Raw genomic sequence first — 17,754 nt, forward strand, 5'->3', positions numbered from 1 at the left:
AGCTGCATGGCCTCCAGGACGGGACGGGCTTCTGTCACTGTGTTCAGGTCTGATGGGGCTGGTGCAGGTCTTGGGCTGGTGACAGGTGGGGGCGCTGGCCCCTCTGCTTGCCCGTGGCTCCGGAGCTTTGGGGCTGAGAGCCTAGTGCTGGCAGGGCTGAACGTCCTACAGACACCAACTCCCAGTCTGGGACTCTAGGGGGCGGGAGCAGGGCGGCTGATGTGTGGAGGGGCAGTCGGGCCAGAGCAGAAGGCCAGCCAGGGATCACATCCCTTGAGTCCCTGAGGGCCATGCAGGGGACTGGGGCGTCCTCCCAGGAGGAGGGTCCCACAGGGGAGGTCCTCTGGGGGCCAAGGAGCAGGTGGAGATCATTGCGTGAGCCTCACAGGGGTGGGGTGAGGGAGGGAGCCAGGGGAGGGAGGGGTGGTGGAGACCAGGGGTTAGCAGTCCCACAGCAGGGGCGGGGGAAAGGGCAGCCAGGGTCTGGAGGAGGGAGGGGGAGGGGCCTGGAAGCCACCTGGGGGGGCCCCCAGTAGAAACAGCCTGGAACATGGGGCCCTCAGGCTCAGGAATGTAGGTCAGAGTGGCCGAGTCCCCGCCCCCCCGCCATGAGCCACCCCACCCTGAAGCAGACTTCTGTGCCACCAGGAAGAAAGGCTCCCCGGCCGCGAGCCCTCTGTCCCCAGACAGTGGTGATGGTGATGCAGCTGCTACTCCTCCAGGCCCACCTGTGCCTGGAGCGTGAGGGACAAACCAGGGGGCCCTAGTGAGCAGCGCTGCTCCCTGTGGGCCATGCCCAGGCCAGGCTAGACTGCACTGGACACTGGGACTGTGTCCCCTGCCTCTCGGACCACCACACCCTCCCCTGGGAAGCTCTGGGCTGGCTGCAGGGGGAGAACTGATCTTCAGGCTGGTGGCCCAGGTGGGGGTGGCCCAGCCAAGGGAGGAGGGGGAGGTGGAGCAGAGATAATGAGTAGGGGTAGGCATCCTTTGGACGGTGGGGGCAGGTGAGGGGAAGGTCGAGAGGAAGTGCCACGAGCCGAGGAGATGGCAAAGGAGGAGAGGTGTCCAGAGGGCGGGGAAAGTCCCCAAGCAGAGGGGACAGAACATGCAAAGGCACAGAGGCAAGAGCAGGTGGGGACGCAGCCCCTGGGGACCCCCAGTGCCTGCACACCTCCCGCTGGATGGGGCAGCCAGGCTGTGACCCTCCTTCCTGCCCGCCCTGTTTGCAGGCGACTACTTCGGGATCCTCAAGGAGGCCAGAGTGACCATGTTCCCGTTCAGCGTCCTGGACAACCCCATGTACTGGGGCAGCACAGCCATCTACCTGGGCTGGGCCATCGTGTGAGTCAGCCCTCGTGCCCCATGGAGCCCAGGGCACTGGTCAGGGCTCCTTTCCTGGGGAGTTCCTCACTGGTGGGAGCAGAGAACATCCTAGAACAAGGTCGGCAGACTTCCTCTTAAAAGAGCAGGAGGCTTCTGGGCAGCAGGTGACGGAGTGGCCGTGGTTGCAAAATTTGAATTTCACGTCATTTTCACAAGTCACAAAATATTCTTTTGATTTTCTTAAACAATTACAGATTTAATTGTTGGGGGGGACCTTGGCCTAGGGACCATAGGCTGCCAACCCAGGGGCAGGGAGGCCTCCTGCCCGCAGCCAGCCTGCAGGATCCACGCCCCACTGACTGGGGCTCCTCCGGCCAGCAACCCACAGTCCAGGAGCCTGGCACACATGCCCCCCAAGGCATCTCCTGTCTGTCCATTTTCTGGATTAGGATTTCTTCCATAGAAAGGTTTTCTTTGTAGAAAGAATTCTGCTTTCCCTGAATGCTAGAAAGCAACTTTCCAGGAAGGTCACAGGTGCCCCCAGAGTCCAGAAGGACGATAAGACCGAAAGGAACAAACTTCGATGGTGGACCATCTGGAGTGGACGTTCCCCCACCAGCCCCACCTGCAGGGGTTGGGGGGTACATGGGATCCAGGCTCTGGGCTTTGAGTGACAAGGAGCTGGAGGGGCACTTGTGGGTCTGCTGGGACCCCCTGCCTGTGCCCACTTCAGACCAGGAAGCCCCCCACCCACCTGCCTTCAGCCTGGCCTCTCTCTCTTGGACTGGGGCAGTGGGATCCAGGGAGGCATGCTGCCCCCACAGGCTTACCCACTCCCCATAGTGTCTCCTACCTGAGACTGGCAGGGCGAACCCCACAGAGGTTCTTCTGCAAACTTCCCTGCCAGCACACCCACCTTTCCTCTCACTTTCACTCCCAGTCAATCTTTCCAAACCCAACTTGAGGTGTCCCCTCCTCCAGGAAGTCCTCCCTGACCTCCCACAATATGCACACACACACAGGTTCTTCCTCTGTGCTTAGACGGGGCCTCCCAGGGCAAAATCACAGAGTGGGTCTTCTCTGTCTCCAGGAGTGAGAGGTTGCCCCCTATACAGGGCTGTTAGGCCAAGGCTCTCAAGAACACATGAGGAACCCTAGGGGCCCAGGCTCCCACAGGCCCCTCAGGAGGGCACCAGCCATGTGGTGATGAGGAGGGGCCTCAGTTGTACAGAGGAGGGAGCCCTTCCTCTGAGAGACCATTAGACATACTCCATTACCCAGGGCTGCCAGACGCTGACCCAGCAGGGCTGCTCCCAGGCCTTCCCAGCCCATCTGTCCCCGACCTGGGGCCCCACAGACAGAGCTTCCCGTTGGCCCAAGCAACCAGGTGTGTGGAAGCCCCAGAAGGTCCAAGGCGCTGGGATTCCTGGGGCACCAGCTCATCAGCCTGAGTGAGACACCCCTCCCCAAGGTGCACAGCTGGGTCCCTGGGACCCCCCCCCCCAACCCCACTCCAGGCTCTGGGCTCTGACACATGGGTCCCTGTGAGCCTCAGTTTCCTCATCTGCAGTGTGGGATGATCACTTGCACACGGTTGTTCAGTGACAGTGCTTTCAAGGTGGGAAAGTTCACACAGACAGAACAGAGAAGGGCATTTGGCTCCCGTTCAGGGTCTGTGCCCGGCTGACAAGGGACCGGCTTCCCAGGCTGGGGCTGGCCACCTTAGGGATACTGTGGCCACAGAGCCCTGGCCCTGAGGTCCCCTGGCGGGTTGGGGGTGGGGTGGGAGGAGGCTCTGCCCACTCCAGGAAGCAGCACCAGGGCCGTGAGCAGGGGCTCAGGAGGGCAGATCTCGTTTCAGCCCCAAAGCATCTGTGCCCTTGGCATGTATTCACGGCAGTGCCGAGGACCAGGTGGCCCAGCTCACCCTCAAGGTCGATTTGAATGGAGTCCACAGAATGGAAGGTGGGGGTGTCATAGGGGGCACTTGGCCTTCACTGTCCCTGAAGCCCCTGGAGAGACAGTGTGAGGTTCTGGGGAGTGGGGGTGGGCAGGCAGAGGGTCCCTGGGGGGGTACCCATATGGCTGCCTTGAGCCCCCCAGCCTGGGCCTCATGCTCCCCTCTAGCTCCTGGGCTCTCCAGGGGCTCCTCTCGTCTCCTCCTCAACTGTCTGGATGTGGGGGCATAGCCCCAGCAGCGGTCACCAGCAGAGAGCCCGTGCAGGGGCTCACTGGACACTCCACCTGGCTTTGGGTGCCCTGGCCCCATTTCTAGAAAACAGCCTGAGAACATGCCTTCTTGTCGGCAGAGGCCCCACGACCTCCTGTGCGGAAAAAAAACACACCGACCGCTCGGGTGATTCGGGGAGGCCAGTCATTCATTTCTCCCTGTGTTCTCCCTCCACTCTGTCCTGAGTCTCCAGCTGCAGCTGGAGGCCTGAGGCCCGGGCCTGGACGGGCAGTGGTGAGGTGGGCCCCCATCTGAGAGAAGGCTGGCCCCGGGCTTGCCCCTGACCCAGCATTTCCCCGCAGGCACGCCAGCCCCACCGGCCTGCTGCTGACCGCGGTGGTGGCACTCATCTACATGGTCGCCATCGTGTATGAGGAGTGAGTAGGCGCTGTCGCGGGCTGGGGACGCCGTGTGCCCGTGGGACCCGCACTGGGCCTTCCTCTCCCTATAGGGCCTCCCTGTGACCCTGGCAGCTGGCCATGGCCAGGTCACTGTCAGAGCAGCAGATGGGCAGCTGACCGGGTACAGGACAGGCCTGGGAGCCAGGCTGGCAGTGCTGGCTCTTTCTGGTCACACACGGACCCCCAACCCTGTCCACCCTGGGTGGGGAGCATGGGTGGCAGCGTCAAGCTCAGCACCAGCTGACTGAGCCTCTCTCACCCCTGCAGGCCCTTCACCGCCGAAATCTATCAGCAGAAAGCCTCCCAGGCCTGCAAGAGGAGCTGACGGCCACGGCCACTCTGGGAGAGTTCCCACCTCAGGCCTGCCCCGAGCACAGGCCCCTTGACGGGGAGAGCGGTGCTTGGCGAGGACTGTCCAATGCCTTGGAAACATGGCTTGAGGGCTCTGGACAGGCGCCTTGTGGCCCCAGAGTGCCCTGCCCTGCTGTCCGCCTTGTCCTGACTAATAAAAGGCACCTGACCCATCCCCCTTTGGTCTCCATCTGTCCAGGTCGGGGAGGAGCAGGCTGGGGTCTAGGAGAGGGTCCATGAGCTGGGATGGGTGCCGCCATCTACACTGGACAGTTGGGGGACTGTCCAGGCCTTTGGGCCTCCTGTGCTCCCCGCCTTGCCCCACTCTGCCCTTCTGGGGGACAGCCCAGCCTCAGCTTCCTGGGAGGGAAGCACTGAGCCCCTCCCTGGCATCTCTGGCTACTCTGACATTTCTCTCCTAATGACCCGTGGACCTCATGTGGCCACAAGGATCAGCAGCCATGGGGCACCGGGCCTGTGGTCAGGCCTGACCGCAGAGCTGTGGGCACAGGGTGGGGCCCTTGTCCAGGCCCAGCCTCACCTGCACAGCCCCTGGCCCACCAAGGGCACAGAACATACTTTACTCCCTTTGGGATGGGAGACAGGGGGCTCCACCTGTGCACCTGGGCCCCTAGCCTCAGCATCCTCACCTGTGAAGTGGCCCCTGTAGCCATGCTCACCCTGGGCGCTGTGGGCAGTGCCAGCTGGCCTTGCCATGGAGCTCCTCAAGGCTGCCCTCTGGTGTCTGGGATTCAGAGGTCTCAGGGTTCGAGGAGCTGAAGGAGGCATGGAGGCAGGTCTTAGCAGTGCCTCTGCTTGCATACCTGCAAGGACAGGAAGCTCACCCCTGTGGGCACCTCTGATGTCCTGGCCCCCATGGCCTGAGCTGTCTCTCTGTCAGGGCAGGACTGCCTGACTCCTGGGTCACGCAGCTGTGGGAGTCAGGCCCGGGGCAAGGAGGGTCTGCTATGATGGGAAAAGCCCACAGCTGAGGAGGAAACTGCTGGACAGCTGTGACCTCGGCTGCGGAGGCAAGGTCAGAGGGGAAAGCAGCTCTAGTTAGCTGTGTTCTCTTCATCAGGCCGTGGCTGTGAGCTGGGGTGACACAGGACCCTCTGTGCAAAGAGCTCCTGGGGGTGGTCTTGGGCGGCAGGCCAGCACTCCGCATCAGGAACCTTCTAAACCGCTCTTTACCAGCAGACCAGGCCATGGTGGACACTTCCTGCCTTGGGGGCCAGCTGTCTGCTTCCAGCCCACCCCCAATATTTTACCAAATGGTTTAAAAGTTTCCCATTCCACTCTGAGCCAGAAATTTGCTGCATTGCAAAGAAATCATACAGGCAGGAGCCCAGGCCCAGAAAACAAGACCATCGGTATCATCATAAACCTGGGCAACCTAGAATTAATGCAATGGCTGGAGAGTGGGGGCACACTCTGGGGAAAGAACGGCAGGTGGGCTCAGGGCCTAATGAACTTAGCTGACTTGAGGGACAAGTCCCAGAACCTGGCATCTGTGGGTGGAGTCACGCCCAGGTGCTGGGAATTGAGGTTGAGAACCCAGGCTGGGCTCAGTACCTGCCACTGTCACCAGCTGGAAGGGGCCAGAGGAGTGAGGTTATCCCAGTCCTGACATCTGACCGGGGGTTGGGGGGAGGAAGGCTCTGACTCTGGGCTCGGTCCTGGCCCACTGGCCTCCCTAGGGAGAGCTGGACCCTGAAGCTGTGGGCCCTGGGCAAGTCATTCCCCTGCCTCAGTTTCTCTGTAAAATCGAGTTAGTAATAGTTTCCACCCCTCAAGGCTGCCACGAAGAAGGATAAGGACTGTGCCTGAAAGTGAAAGTCACTCAGTCATGTCTGACTCTTTGCGAACCCATGGACTATACAGTCCATGGAATTCTGGCCAGAATACTGGAGTGGGTAGCCTAATCCTTCTCTAGCAGATCTTCCCAACCCAGGAATCAAACCGGGGTCTCCCGCATTGCAGGCAGATTCTTTACCAACTGAGCTATTTAGGGAAGCCCAAAGACTGTGCCTGGGATGGGATGAATGGGAGCTAATTTTCCTGGCTCCCCTGCAAAGGGCAGGAGATTCTGCTGGAATCCCGGTCACACAGGGCTGCCTGAGAAGCCCATGAGAGTCCAGAGGCCCTGTGCAAACCTGTGTGCGGACTGGTACCCTGTCACAGGCCAGAGCTCGGCCTGTGTGGATGGGTTGGTGGCACTAGGTGATAGCCCTGGCTTTCTCCCAAATCAGAAGCAGCACAGCCCAGCCTCGCCTGTCACCATGGGGAGCAATGGCCTTTCCACCAGTTCCAGGATGCAGTTGGCCAGCTCCGGCAGCCTCTTCCCAGGCCTTTCAGCAGCAGCCCACTCTTGGTTACTGATCAGCCTGCTGCCCCCTGGTTTGTTCTGCGGCCTTGTGGGTCATTTACCATTGTTGTTATTACCACAGCCCTACACTGTTTGCAAGTTCCCAACCAGAGCCAAAGCTCCATTTTTCAGGAGAGGAATACCAAGTCCAGAGAAGGCCAGCGACTGCTGTGATGCCCACGCAGCATTCAGGGTCATCCTGGCTTCCAGACTATCTCTCCCCAACTAGAAAATGGGAATGCTGGCCCATGGGACTCCAGAGGCACAAGATGTTATGGGGAAGGGAGGGAGGGGACATCGGCCTGACTACTGAAAGGCAAGCCTCTGGTCCTTCCAGGCTGCAACAGGAACTCCTGCCAGGAACCAGCGCTTCTCTGGTTGGGAGAAAGGAGCTGAAGCCTGGCGTGGGGCGCGGGGTCCGGAAACTCCGGCTTCGCAGATTCCAGCCCCGAGAGCCGAGCTCCGGGATCCCGGTTCCGCCGGCGAGGCCTCGGCTGCCCTCTGGCGGCGGGAGCGCGCCGCGCCCACCTCCCGCTGACACCGCCGCCCGGGACGCCAGGGGGCTGGGCCGGCCCCGTTCTCCGAGCTGGTCCGAAGGTGCGCAGGGACCCGGGCGCGGTGCCTGGCACCTGGCACACCCTGCCGTCATGCTGCCCAATGTTGTTATTCTCCGAGGAAAGTGCGTTCCAAAGAAAGCGTGCGCGTGTGAGTCCTGCGGTGGGGAAGCGGGGGCGGGGGCGGGGGGCGGGGGGCGGGGGGCGGGGGCGGGGTCCTTGCAAGGGGTGGGAAGCACAGCCAGAACTGGGTCCCCGACGCCCTTGCGGCCGCTGAAGAAGCGGAGAAGCACAGGGTCCGCGCGCCCGCAAGCCGGAGGCAGACCCTGGGCTGCTCTTCCCAAGGCCCGCCAGCGGGAGAGGGCAGCGGCCAGCGGAGGTGGACGGAGGGTGCAGTGGAGCCCGCGGGAGTGCGCACCGTGACGCGCAAGGCGGGGCGGGGCGGGGCGGCCACGCGGGCTGCATATAAGGGCGGTGCTGGACGCGCAGAGCCAGAGCTTTTGTCCGGAATCCAGAGCCCCGCTGAACCCAAGCCCGAGCCGGCCGAGCCGAACTCTGCCCTGCGCTCGTCTCACGGCCCCGCGCCCGGCCCCCTCGGTCCCTCTGCTCAATGAAACTGTCTGCGATGATCAAGAAGATGTGCCCGAGCGACTCGGAGCTGAGGATCCCGGCCAAAAACTGCTACCGCATGGTGGTCCTCGGCTCGTCCAAGGTGGGCAAGACGGCCATCGTGTCGCGCTTCCTGACGGGCCGCTTCGAGGACGCCTACACGCCCACCATCGAGGACTTCCACCGCAAGTTCTACTGCATCCGCGGCGAGATCTACCAACTGGACATCCTCGACACGTCCGGCAACCACCCGTTCCCCGCCATGCGGCGCCTCTCCATCCTTACCGGTGAGCCCGGGCGGCCAGCAGCGGGCATGGGGAGGGAGGGCGCCGCCTCGGTGATGGGAACCCCTTGTCCCGGGTTGCGCGGGCTAGAGGCGCGGTCCGCCCGCCACTATGGGCGCTGGAGAGGGCACCGCAGTGCCCCTCGCGGCGGCCGGAGCCCCCGAAGTCAGCCCGCCTCAGCTGTTCCCTGGTAGCCGCCCTCACTCTCTTCCGCTCTGTCCCCCGCAGGAGACGTGTTCATCCTGGTGTTCAGCCTGGACAACCGCGACTCCTTCGAGGAGGTCCGGAGGCTCAAGCGGCAGATTCTCGACACCAAGTCGTGCCTAAAGAACAAGACCAAGGAGGACGTGGACGTGCCCCTGGTCATCTGTGGCAACAAGGGGGACCGCGACTTCCACCGCCAGGTCGAGCCGCGCGAGATCCATCAGCTGGTGGGCGCCGACCCCCGGCGCTGCGCCTACTTCGAGATCTCGGCCAAGAGGAACAGCAGCCTGGATCAGATGTTCCACGCGCTCTTCACCATGGCCAACCTGCCGCGCGAGATGAGCCCGGACCTGCACCGCCGCGTGTCGGCGCAGCACAGCGAGGCGCTGCACCAGAAGGCGCTGCAGGGCAAGAGGCTGCGGCGAGCGGGCGGCGACCGAGACGACGCCTTGGGCATCCTGGCGCCCTGGGCGCGCAGGCCGAGCGTGCACAGCGACCTCATGTACATCCGCGAGAAGGCCAGCGGCGGCGGCCAGGCCAAGGACAAGGAGCGCTGCGTCATCAGCTAGGAGCCCCCGCCCCACGCGGCCGCAGAGCCTCAGAAGGCCCTGTAGTTCGAGTGTCCAGGCCACGTGCCCCAAACCTCGGGCATCTTCCTTCCCGGCGCCCCAGCCCGTGCACCGGGGAGACTCAGCGAACAGAGAAGGGACCGTCATCTGCTCGGGGAAGGATCGAGAACTGGCTGAGGCCCGACTCCCCCCACTTCCGATGCCCATTGGCGCCCACCCATCCGTTTCTCACAAAGCCCTAAAAATGGGGGCGGGGGTGGAAGTTAAGCTTGTCCTGCCAGCAGGAGGAGCGGGGCATTATCTATGTGATTGGGGGTTGCCATGACAGCTGGCCTGAAACCGAGGGTGGGGTCAGATCATAGGGAGTGACTTGTTTACATGTGTGTGCAATTGCACAAAGCAAAACATAAAACTTGCACTTTATAATAGAGTTCTGGTGTCACCCTGGACATGAACAAGATCTTACCTAGGTGTTTGTACTGCGTGTTGAGTCTTTAAAGTTATTGTTACTGGTTTTTTACTATAAAATAAAGTAATTTAAACTGGAAAACCATGCTTCCTCTGGCTTTAGAAATGGGGGAGGAGGGAGGGCAAGTCTCTACTTCTGTGGAACTGGACTCACTTTTCCCAGAGCTGGAGATTAACCCTGGCCTGAAAACAGCTCCCTGGAGAGAGGCCCCAGAAAAGCTCCTACCAGCTGGAAGCCCTTCTGTTTAGGAGCCATTCTTGAGAAAGCCAGAACACAAATAAAGGGCTTCAGGGTTTAGCCATGCACCACCTACTTGTCCCCCCACCCCCTGCCCCGCCAAGGGCCTCCGGGACTGACCAGCATGTCCTATGCTTAGCACAGGCCCAGGGCAACAAAACATCACCAAACCTGGAACTATCAACGGTTCAAGGGGTCACTCAAGTCCTCCTTTGTGCAGGACCCTTGTCCTGAGTCGGCTGCAGGCTCCACCACTGAGCCACCTGGACCTAGTCACCATTTGTGGCCCTGGCTCCTCCGGCCTCCCTCCCTCCTCAGGGGGTCCAGCACCCCCTCTGCAGCTGAGGGCACCGGCTCCCGCCTGGTGACCCAGCTCCCTCCGCCACATGAGACTGCACAAGCCCGGGGCAAGGGACAGCTGGCAAGCCCAACTTTACACCTGTGAAACAGAGAGCAGACACTTCTGCTGGGGGCTGCTCTGAGGGCTGTGGGCAACGCCTCCGCATGGTGCCCGCTGCCCAGGAATCCAAGTGAGGAGTCCAGGTGTCCCAGGGGAGGACTGTAACTGCTTTAGTGGACTGCTCCCTGCCAGGACCTGACCTACATCCACAAGGAGGGATGATGGCCCAGGGGCTGATCACAGGCAGGATGACCCTCCGGACCACCTGTACCCTGGAGTCAGATGCCACTCCCAGAAGGGTCACCCCATGCTGATGCTGGTGTAGCTGGTGTGGCCATGTCCTGGGGCTGGCGGCGGGGCATGGAGTGGAGGTGCTCCCAGTTGCTCAGTCTCCTCTGCGTAAAGGGGAGGTTTTCCTCTCAACTATCACGGGGATGTCCTAAAGTGAATGTCTCAGTACAGACCCAAGATGTCCTGACAGCAGAGCACAAGTTCTTTTAATCACACTCTTGCAAAGCGTCACAGGTCACAACACTGGAGCACAGAGGAGACCCACGAGGAGCCCGTGTCCACTGCAGTCTCGCAGCAAGGCCCAGCCGCCTGGTATTTCTGAGCTTCACATTCCATGGTTATTTGGTTGGAGCCTTAAAATCGGCCCACACAGTACTGTACTCTTGAAACTTCAAAAAAATAACTGATTCAGTTTATAACAGCCCCGCAGCAGAGCTGGCCTCAGGGAACACCCACTTAAATTCAGAGCCTGCTCCTCTGGATGAGGCTGCTGAAACTTCATCCTTCCCCTGGACACCTGACAGGTAGCTGCCAGCAGACTCAGACAGAGCTCCTGCTCAGAACACCCTTAGCCTACATTCCTGCCAACTGGCGGGCGCCCGTCAGCCCTGACGCGGCTGGCACAGGGATGAGCCCACTCTAGATCTGAGTGATACTCGCCACTTGTCCCCACGTTTCAGAGGCTTTCACCTCAGGCTGGTCACACAAACGCAATGTCTGTCTGGAGAAAACAAGGGTGTTTATAAACATCTATGAACCAGGCCTGGGCCACACGATTGCCAGGGCCAGCTTCCCCCACCCCAAGAGGCCATCAGAATCATGGCCCAGAGCTGTCCTTTTTCATGTGACCCCCCAGTGCACGCAATAAGGCCAGAGGGGAGGTCATTGGTGAACCAGGGACAGGACTTGGGAAAGCTGGAGAGGGCATCTGTTCATCTCATCAGACCATGGCTGATGAGACCACGTGGTCTGAGGTGGCCTGGCCATTCTCGGGCAGTAGATGGCTGAACAAGCTGACTGAAGGTAACAGGGGACAAAGAAGCAAGAGCTGCAAGTAACAAGGACATGGGTGGCAGAGAACCTAGGCGGGGGGTGCCTGGTGGGCTCCTGGTTGATACCCATGAACACCCATGCTTCAAACAGAAAGAAACAACTATTCCAGGGCAAAAGGCTACCCCATAGTCTCTGAAACCATGCCTTTCTCTCAAGGCCTTTCTTCATACGTGTGCAGGCCTAACTGTCCACACACACTGCTCACTGGACACCAGGTTCCTGGTACAACCACCGTCTGGGGTGGGTGGGGAGGGGCACAGGGAAGCCGCCTCCCTTCCTGCTGTGTCCCTCCCCAGAGGCAAGAGGAGGCCCCACTCCCAGCCCCAGGAAGGCTTCCTCCTTCAGCAGGCAGTTACTACACATCTGGACGGGGGGACAGCACACGAGGATGCCCAGGGAACCAGCTCGGGCACTGGCTCTGCAGTCAGGGGTAAAGTTCAGCTAAGCAGGCAGTACCAGAGCCATTCCACAGGGCTGGGAGATAGGACGCCGGTGCCCCAGCACTCCTCCTGGGGTCGGCTCATCACTCCTTGGGGATCTCAAACATGCACAGGCTCTTGTACTTCTGCAGCAGTTCGTTCTTGGTCCGGACCTGCTCTCGGAGGCGTTGCAGCTGCTGCTGCTGCTGCTCGGGGCTCAGGTGGATGCCAGGCATGGTGCTGACCACCTTGCGCATCTCCTGGAACTTGGTCTTCAGGGTGTTCAGGTCCTGGTGGACGTCAGGACTGTCCTTGTCCATGCTGCGGGGGCAGAGGGCAGGCGTTAGCACCAGCAACCTGGGAGCTCCCTCCTCACTGGCCCCAACCCCGCATTAGAATGCCTGTCGCTTGCACATTGATTAGTGCACTGGGGGATGGGCAGGCATCCCTGCCCCCCTCCCCACAGCAGGTGCACATAGGAAACTGGGTCTTCCTCCAGGGCTGCCTCCCCAGCCCAGCCTGCAGGCACCAAAGTTACATTTGCTGAAAGAGTGAACACAGGTAAGTTCCTACATATCTGCTGAATGAATGAAAAACCATCACCAACATCAGGCAACAAGTGGCAAGTAAAACCTAATGAAGTACCACATTCCTTCTAACGTGAAACACTATAGGCCATTCAGGAGACGATCAATGAGCAAGAGCTAATTTTAGCTGATGTTCTGATGCCTGAACCTGTTAACATGCAGTCTGATTTCCACAGAGCTATTCATAAATTTTACATTAGTCACAGTTACTGGAAAACTTTCAGCAGATACTTGCTCTCTCCCACCTTTCCCACCAACTCAGGTAAACTGAGCCTTCTGGTCCCACTCACTTTAAAGGTGGGATATCTTCACTCATAGCTATTGTCGGCTGCCCGGAGACCCATGTTCCCTGTCACAGCAAAGTTAAAAGGAAGCAAGAACAAAACCCTTCACCTGAGAACACAGAAACACCCCATCAGTTGCTCCTGTATATTTTTTAAAAGTTAGGAAATGGGTAGATGAGCCTTTGAAAACAGGCGGTTGAGACTAAAATCTAAAAGCCGATGCACAGGCTGTTTTAAAAGTCACCCACTGAGGCACAAGAAGGGAAAGCTGTCAAGGATCATTTATTTCTCTCAATAAACGTTCATCCCTATTGGGCAATTTCAACCCAGATGGTGCTAATTCATGTTTATTATTAATCATTTCTCTGCTTACGCAGACAGAATAGCCATCTTTCCTGGTGATCCGCTAGTTAGAGCTCATTCCTGAAAGATGAGATACACTGGGGCCTGCTCACTGTTTATCAATAACTCGAACTCGGAAGCAAGATCTGGAGAATCAATAGTTTATTCTGGGGAACAAATAAAGACATTTCCTGTTGTCTTCTGAGGTCCTCGATTCACACACACCAACTCTGGTGCACCTCACCCCAGCTTCAAGGAAGCGTTTTATATTCTGTTTCCTTCATGTCTCAGCTCTGATCTACAACTCTTGACAGACACCATCTGGACTTCTGAAATCATTCCACTTGGATGGCATATGTGCTAACACATTGTTATGAATTTAAGTCCCAAGGCAATTTTGAAATTAAATTATAGTTTTAAGAAAACTGATTCACAACACATAAGTCTGAAAGGACAAGGTATAAACAAACAAAAAAAATAAAAATTTTCTAAACAATAAGGTTCTACCATATAGCACAGAGAACTATACTTAATAGCCTATGATAAACCATAATGGAAGAGAATATTTTTTTAAAAAAAATGTCCATATATGTGTAACTGAATCACTTTTCAATTTGTTTTGACAAAAATGTAACCACACTACACACATGGTTCTGATTCTTGCTTTTCTCACCTGAAATGCACCTCGGACAGCTAGATGACATGGCTGTTACGGGTATGTGGATGTTTGTAACTGATCACCTGCGGTCTGAATGGGGATGACCATCCCACACCTGCACCTGTGTGTGCTGGGCACCCACCGTCCCCTCAGTCAGTGCTGCAGCTCTGCCTGCCACCACCTTCAGTTCATCCCTGTTCCTCCTCCTACTCCCCAGCTTCCTGTGGACCCCAGTCCTCTCCTCCTCCTAAAGCCCTCTGTCCCATCTACCTTCACAAAACCCAAGCACTAGCTCAAAAACTTCGGATGACTCCTCGACTCCCTGGTTCAGTGTCTCTGGGGTCAGACACCCAAGAGAGTCTATATCTTTGGCTGTCAGTTGAGAAGCTGGGGACAGGAAAGGGGAGGTATGGGTGAAGGGTGGGGCTGGGTCTCAATCTCCAGTCTGTGGACTTGCTCTCAAGCTCCTATTCTCAGTATGGCTCCCCTCCCCCAGCTCCCACAATGTGCCTAGTGTTCCCCAGGCCAGACACTCTGGCTGACTCTCTCCTAAAACAAATCTTGGGAAAGTACAAGCCTTTAAGCTGTCTGACCAAGGTCATTCAGCTGGTACCTTATAGAGCTATCATTTGTGGTTCATTTTTGGATGGCAACACCTATTCAATGGACATGAGATTGAGTAGACTCTGGGAGATAGTGAAGGATGGGGAAATCTGCAGTCCATGGGGTTCCAAAGAGTCAGCTACGACTGAGCGACTGAACAAAGAACACTTATTACTCATATATTAGAGATAAGAAAATCAAGGCCTAGAAAGGCTATGCACTTAACTAAAATTCCAACACAAGCAAGCATCAACATGCAGATCTGAACTCAAGAAGATCTGACTTCAAAGCCCATGTTCTTTCTCACAGACAATACAGTTCCATCTTTAAGGCCAGCCCAACCCAACTGCTCTATCAGGGTCAAAAATAGACTCGGAGAATGTGTACACTGTGTGTTTTCATTTTTCCGTATTTTTTCTAAAACCCGAATAAGCATATTTGGCTTGATCCTGGATAATGCCTGGGACTCCAGGGCTGCTTCTGTGTGTGTTTGCTTGGTCACTCTGCCTAGAAGTGCTACCTGATCACAGGCTCCTGGGAATAGAACAGTTTGCCTTGCCCGATAAACACTATGTTCACACCAAGTGAAGCCAGATGAAGTCAAGGTCTACTGTGACTACTGTGAGAACAAAGTCTTCACAGTCGTCTGAAAAGCAGTGGAAGTGTCAGGTCATCCCAGGGCAAGTGAATCTAATCCGCCTCAACTCTAAACCGGCTAGGCCATCACCAATACTTTTGTATTGTGAGTATCAATTCCATTTCAGCAAAACATCCAAGAGCATGTTGATGTTCACTTGAATGTTACTGTAAAAGTAACAACTTTGGTACTGTAAAAGATTACAACTTTGTTGTAATCCACTTTGCTTTTATTTTTTAATGGCTGAATAAAAAGTTCAAGCCCAGGGGTTTAAACTTTGCTATCATGTGGACATAAATAACAGTTAACAATAATTTGGGCAAATGTGGGGATTGGGGAGATTTTGGCTGTGTGTGTGTGTGTCTTCCTTCTAAGGATAAGTTTGAAAACTCAGGTGATCTGAAGACTGGCCAAAAGAAGACAATCACCCCGTGTCGCCGGGACAGGGCACCCCAGTGCTGTCCGGAGGTCAGCGTCCTACTCCTGTAAAGTTCCCAACATCACCCCTATAATCTCTGCATTATGGGTTATTCCGCTCATGAGTTTCCCCTTCTAACTGGTGAGCAAGGTGGGGATGAAAAGTCGGCCCCTCCACGTGTACACGCCACAGCACTTAGCAGTGTGCCACACATGAAAGATGACCCGTATCTGTCGGATCTGTGGGAAAACAGGCTCACCAGGCTGCACCCGAGTGGTCTGCCCGCAGCGTCTGTGCACTTGCTGTCTACATCGGCTTCGTTTTAAGAACGCTGCTTGCCAGCACGGGGCCTGGTAACTCCCAGGAGGGACTGCTGAACTCTTGGGACTGCTCGCGGTGGCCTCGGCGTGGCCGCTCCCCTCAGGGTGTGTCTCCCCCTTGGTACCGCGGGGCGCCCCTGGATTTCGGACATGTGATGGGCAGCGGGGGGCGTGCGGGCTGATTCCCCCGGGCCCTTACCATTTGATGATGCTGTGAACCAAGGGAAGGAAGGAGCAGTTCTCCTCCGCCTTCACGCCGGCAGGGGATGGAGGCTTCGGCGCGGGCTGCGGCTGCTGCGCAGAGACAGACGGCGGCGGCTGCGGCTGCGGCAGCGGCTTCATCTCCGGCAGCGGAGGCTCGGCGGGCGGCGGCAGCGTGTCCTCAGCCTGCCGGCCGGCAGCAACCCCCACAGAAGCCATCGTGTCCCGGACCGCAGCAGCCGATCAGGGGGCAGGCGGCTTCGCGCGCCGGAAGTGTTGCTGATTATGACGTCATCATCGTGCGCCGCGGAGGCGGGGCCGGGCCTGGCGGTCGTTACTAGGCAACAGGCGGCTGGTCCTTGGTAGCCTGGATTTGGTGGTGCACAGAGACAGCTAAATTTTTCAATAGTCAGAAATAGAAGGTATACTTCAGGAATAACATCTCATTCCTATTCACGTTACAAAGAGAATCCAAAAGCAACCTGTAGAGGAAGATAAATGAGGCCTCAGCAAGAGTGGACAGCGCCTCCGCACCTGCGGGTGTCAGGCCCTGGGCCGGTGGAGGATCCTAGGGGAAGGACCCACGGCTCCCACCCGCGCAGAAGCCTCCAGGGACGAGGTCTTGCGCCTACCCTATGGACCCTGAAATAAACCGAACAGTTAATATGCATCTTCTGGGTGACACACGCTGTGCTAACTGTGGGGGAAGGGTGGGGTCTGTCTCAACTTACTCCGAGCAGAGATGGCCGAAGGGGATTAGTGCCAGGAATAAATACTGTATCCGAGGGAGAAGTCAATGTCAGCTACTCTCCGTACCTGTGGGCCAGCTCCTGAAGCCCCCGGTCTCAGTGTGCTCACCTCTAAAATCTTTAGTTCAGGGTCATGGCAGAGCCCAAACCACTTTCCAACTTCAGACACATGGCTGACCTTTGAAGGTGTCCTTTGCATGAGCCCTGGGCTCTTAGGCGGAGAAGACAATGGCACCCCACTCCAGTACTCTTGCCTAGAAAATCCCATGGACAGAGGAGCCTGGTAGGCTGCAGTCCGTGGGATTGCTAAGAGTCGGACACGACTGAGCGACGTCACTTTCACTTTCATGCATTGGAGAAGGAAATGGCAACCCACTCCTGTGTTCTTGCCTGGAGAATCCCAGGGGAGGCGGAGCTTGGTGGGCGGCCGTCTATGGGGCTGCACAGAGTCGGACATGACTGAAGCGACTTAGCAGCAGTGGGCTCTTAGGTCAAAGTAGGGGACTCCTGGTGTGTTTGTGGGTATGTTCCTCAAAACAAGCCCTCCCGAGCCACAATGAGGGGGCTGTGTGATGGGGACTGGCATCCTAGCCGGGAAGTCCCCCCCTACTGAAGAGCAAGGTGGCCGGTGCCAAGGAAGCATCAGTGCTGGTATTTCAGAGGCATCTAGGAGGAGTCTGTGGAGGCAAGTCCCAGGGGAGGAGACTGTGGAAGGAAGTGGGGAGGGTGGACGGTGTGTCAGAGGGCACTTTGGTAACAGCCTTAGCACAGCTTTCTTATAAAAACTGCACCCCACAGGTGAGCACAGGGAGGTGGGGTGTTGCTGACTGTGGGCCTCTCCCCCTGAGGGAAAGTTCAGGGTTCTGGTGGAGAAGGAGGAAGAAGGTCCTCCTGGGACAGGACCAGACGGGCTTGAAGAGGCTGTACACCCTTGGAATTGCCTGGGGACATAAGGGCGGTGTAATGATAATAATAGTAATTACCACAACTACTGTGGATTGAAAGTAGGTACAAGGGACAGAGCACAATCATCTCATGTAATCCACAAAAAACTCTGGAAAGTAGATGTTAGCGTCTCTGTTTTATAGATGGTTAAGAATCTGACCCAGGCCACACAGCTATCAGACAGCAAGACTCTGGTCTTAACCAACACAGAGGAGACCTCAGGTCCCTACCAGCCCTGTGACTTT

At 57.5% G+C, this 17,754-nt stretch overlaps 3 protein-coding genes across 4 annotated transcripts in view; 2 read left to right on the plus strand and 1 right to left on the minus strand.

Moving 5' to 3' along the window:
• The window catches only part of PEMT (phosphatidylethanolamine N-methyltransferase), a 35,455-nt gene extending 30,978 nt beyond the window's left edge, over positions 1–4,477 (plus strand). For both annotated transcript variants that reach the window (XM_052658219.1, XM_052658217.1), the window contains exons 5-7: positions 1,233–1,344; positions 3,859–3,933; positions 4,225–4,477. In XM_052658219.1, coding sequence (XP_052514179.1) covers positions 1,233–1,344; positions 3,859–3,933; positions 4,225–4,282 — 245 coding nt within the window. In that variant the 3' untranslated portion in view covers positions 4,283–4,477. The remainder of the gene's footprint in view (positions 1–1,232; positions 1,345–3,858; positions 3,934–4,224) is intronic.
• A 3,231-nt stretch (positions 4,478–7,708) lies between these two features.
• On the plus strand, positions 7,709–9,029 carry RASD1 (ras related dexamethasone induced 1). The gene is made up of 2 exons (XM_052657528.1): positions 7,709–8,126; positions 8,352–9,029. Exons 1-2 carry the CDS (start codon positions 7,841–7,843, stop codon positions 8,894–8,896), a joined length of 831 nt encoding a protein of 276 aa, XP_052513488.1. The 5' UTR covers positions 7,709–7,840; the 3' UTR covers positions 8,897–9,029.
• Positions 9,030–10,472: 1,443 nt separating this feature from the next.
• MED9 (mediator complex subunit 9) lies at positions 10,473–16,071 on the minus strand. Its single transcript, XM_052657605.1, has 2 exons — positions 15,814–16,071; positions 10,473–12,086 (listed from the first exon to the last, which is right to left on the minus strand). The coding sequence occupies exons 1-2, from the start codon at positions 16,032–16,034 to the stop codon at positions 11,870–11,872; spliced, it is 438 nt and encodes a 145-aa protein (XP_052513565.1). The 5' UTR covers positions 16,035–16,071; the 3' UTR covers positions 10,473–11,869.
• Between the last annotated feature and the right edge of the window lie 1,683 nt (positions 16,072–17,754).

This window comes from Budorcas taxicolor, chromosome 19, assembly GCF_023091745.1.
Source record: "Budorcas taxicolor isolate Tak-1 chromosome 19, Takin1.1, whole genome shotgun sequence".
Classification (NCBI taxonomy): domain Eukaryota; kingdom Metazoa; phylum Chordata; class Mammalia; order Artiodactyla; family Bovidae; genus Budorcas; species Budorcas taxicolor.

Excerpts from the sequence above, each read along its gene's own strand:
- RASD1 (XM_052657528.1), top strand. The coding sequence starts at position 7,841 with ATGAAACTGTCTGCGATGATCAAGAAGATGTGCCCGAGCGACTCGGAG. Across the intron at positions 8,127-8,351 it reads GCGCCTCTCCATCCTTACCG|GAGACGTGTTCATCCTGGTG; the intron begins GTGAGCCCGGGC and ends TGTCCCCCGCAG.
- MED9 (XM_052657605.1), bottom strand. The coding sequence starts at position 16,034 with ATGGCTTCTGTGGGGGTTGCTGCCGGCCGGCAGGCTGAGGACACGCTG. Across the intron at positions 12,087-15,813 it reads GTTCACAGCATCATCAAATG|CATGGACAAGGACAGTCCTG; the intron begins GTAAGGGCCCGG and ends CTGCCCCCGCAG.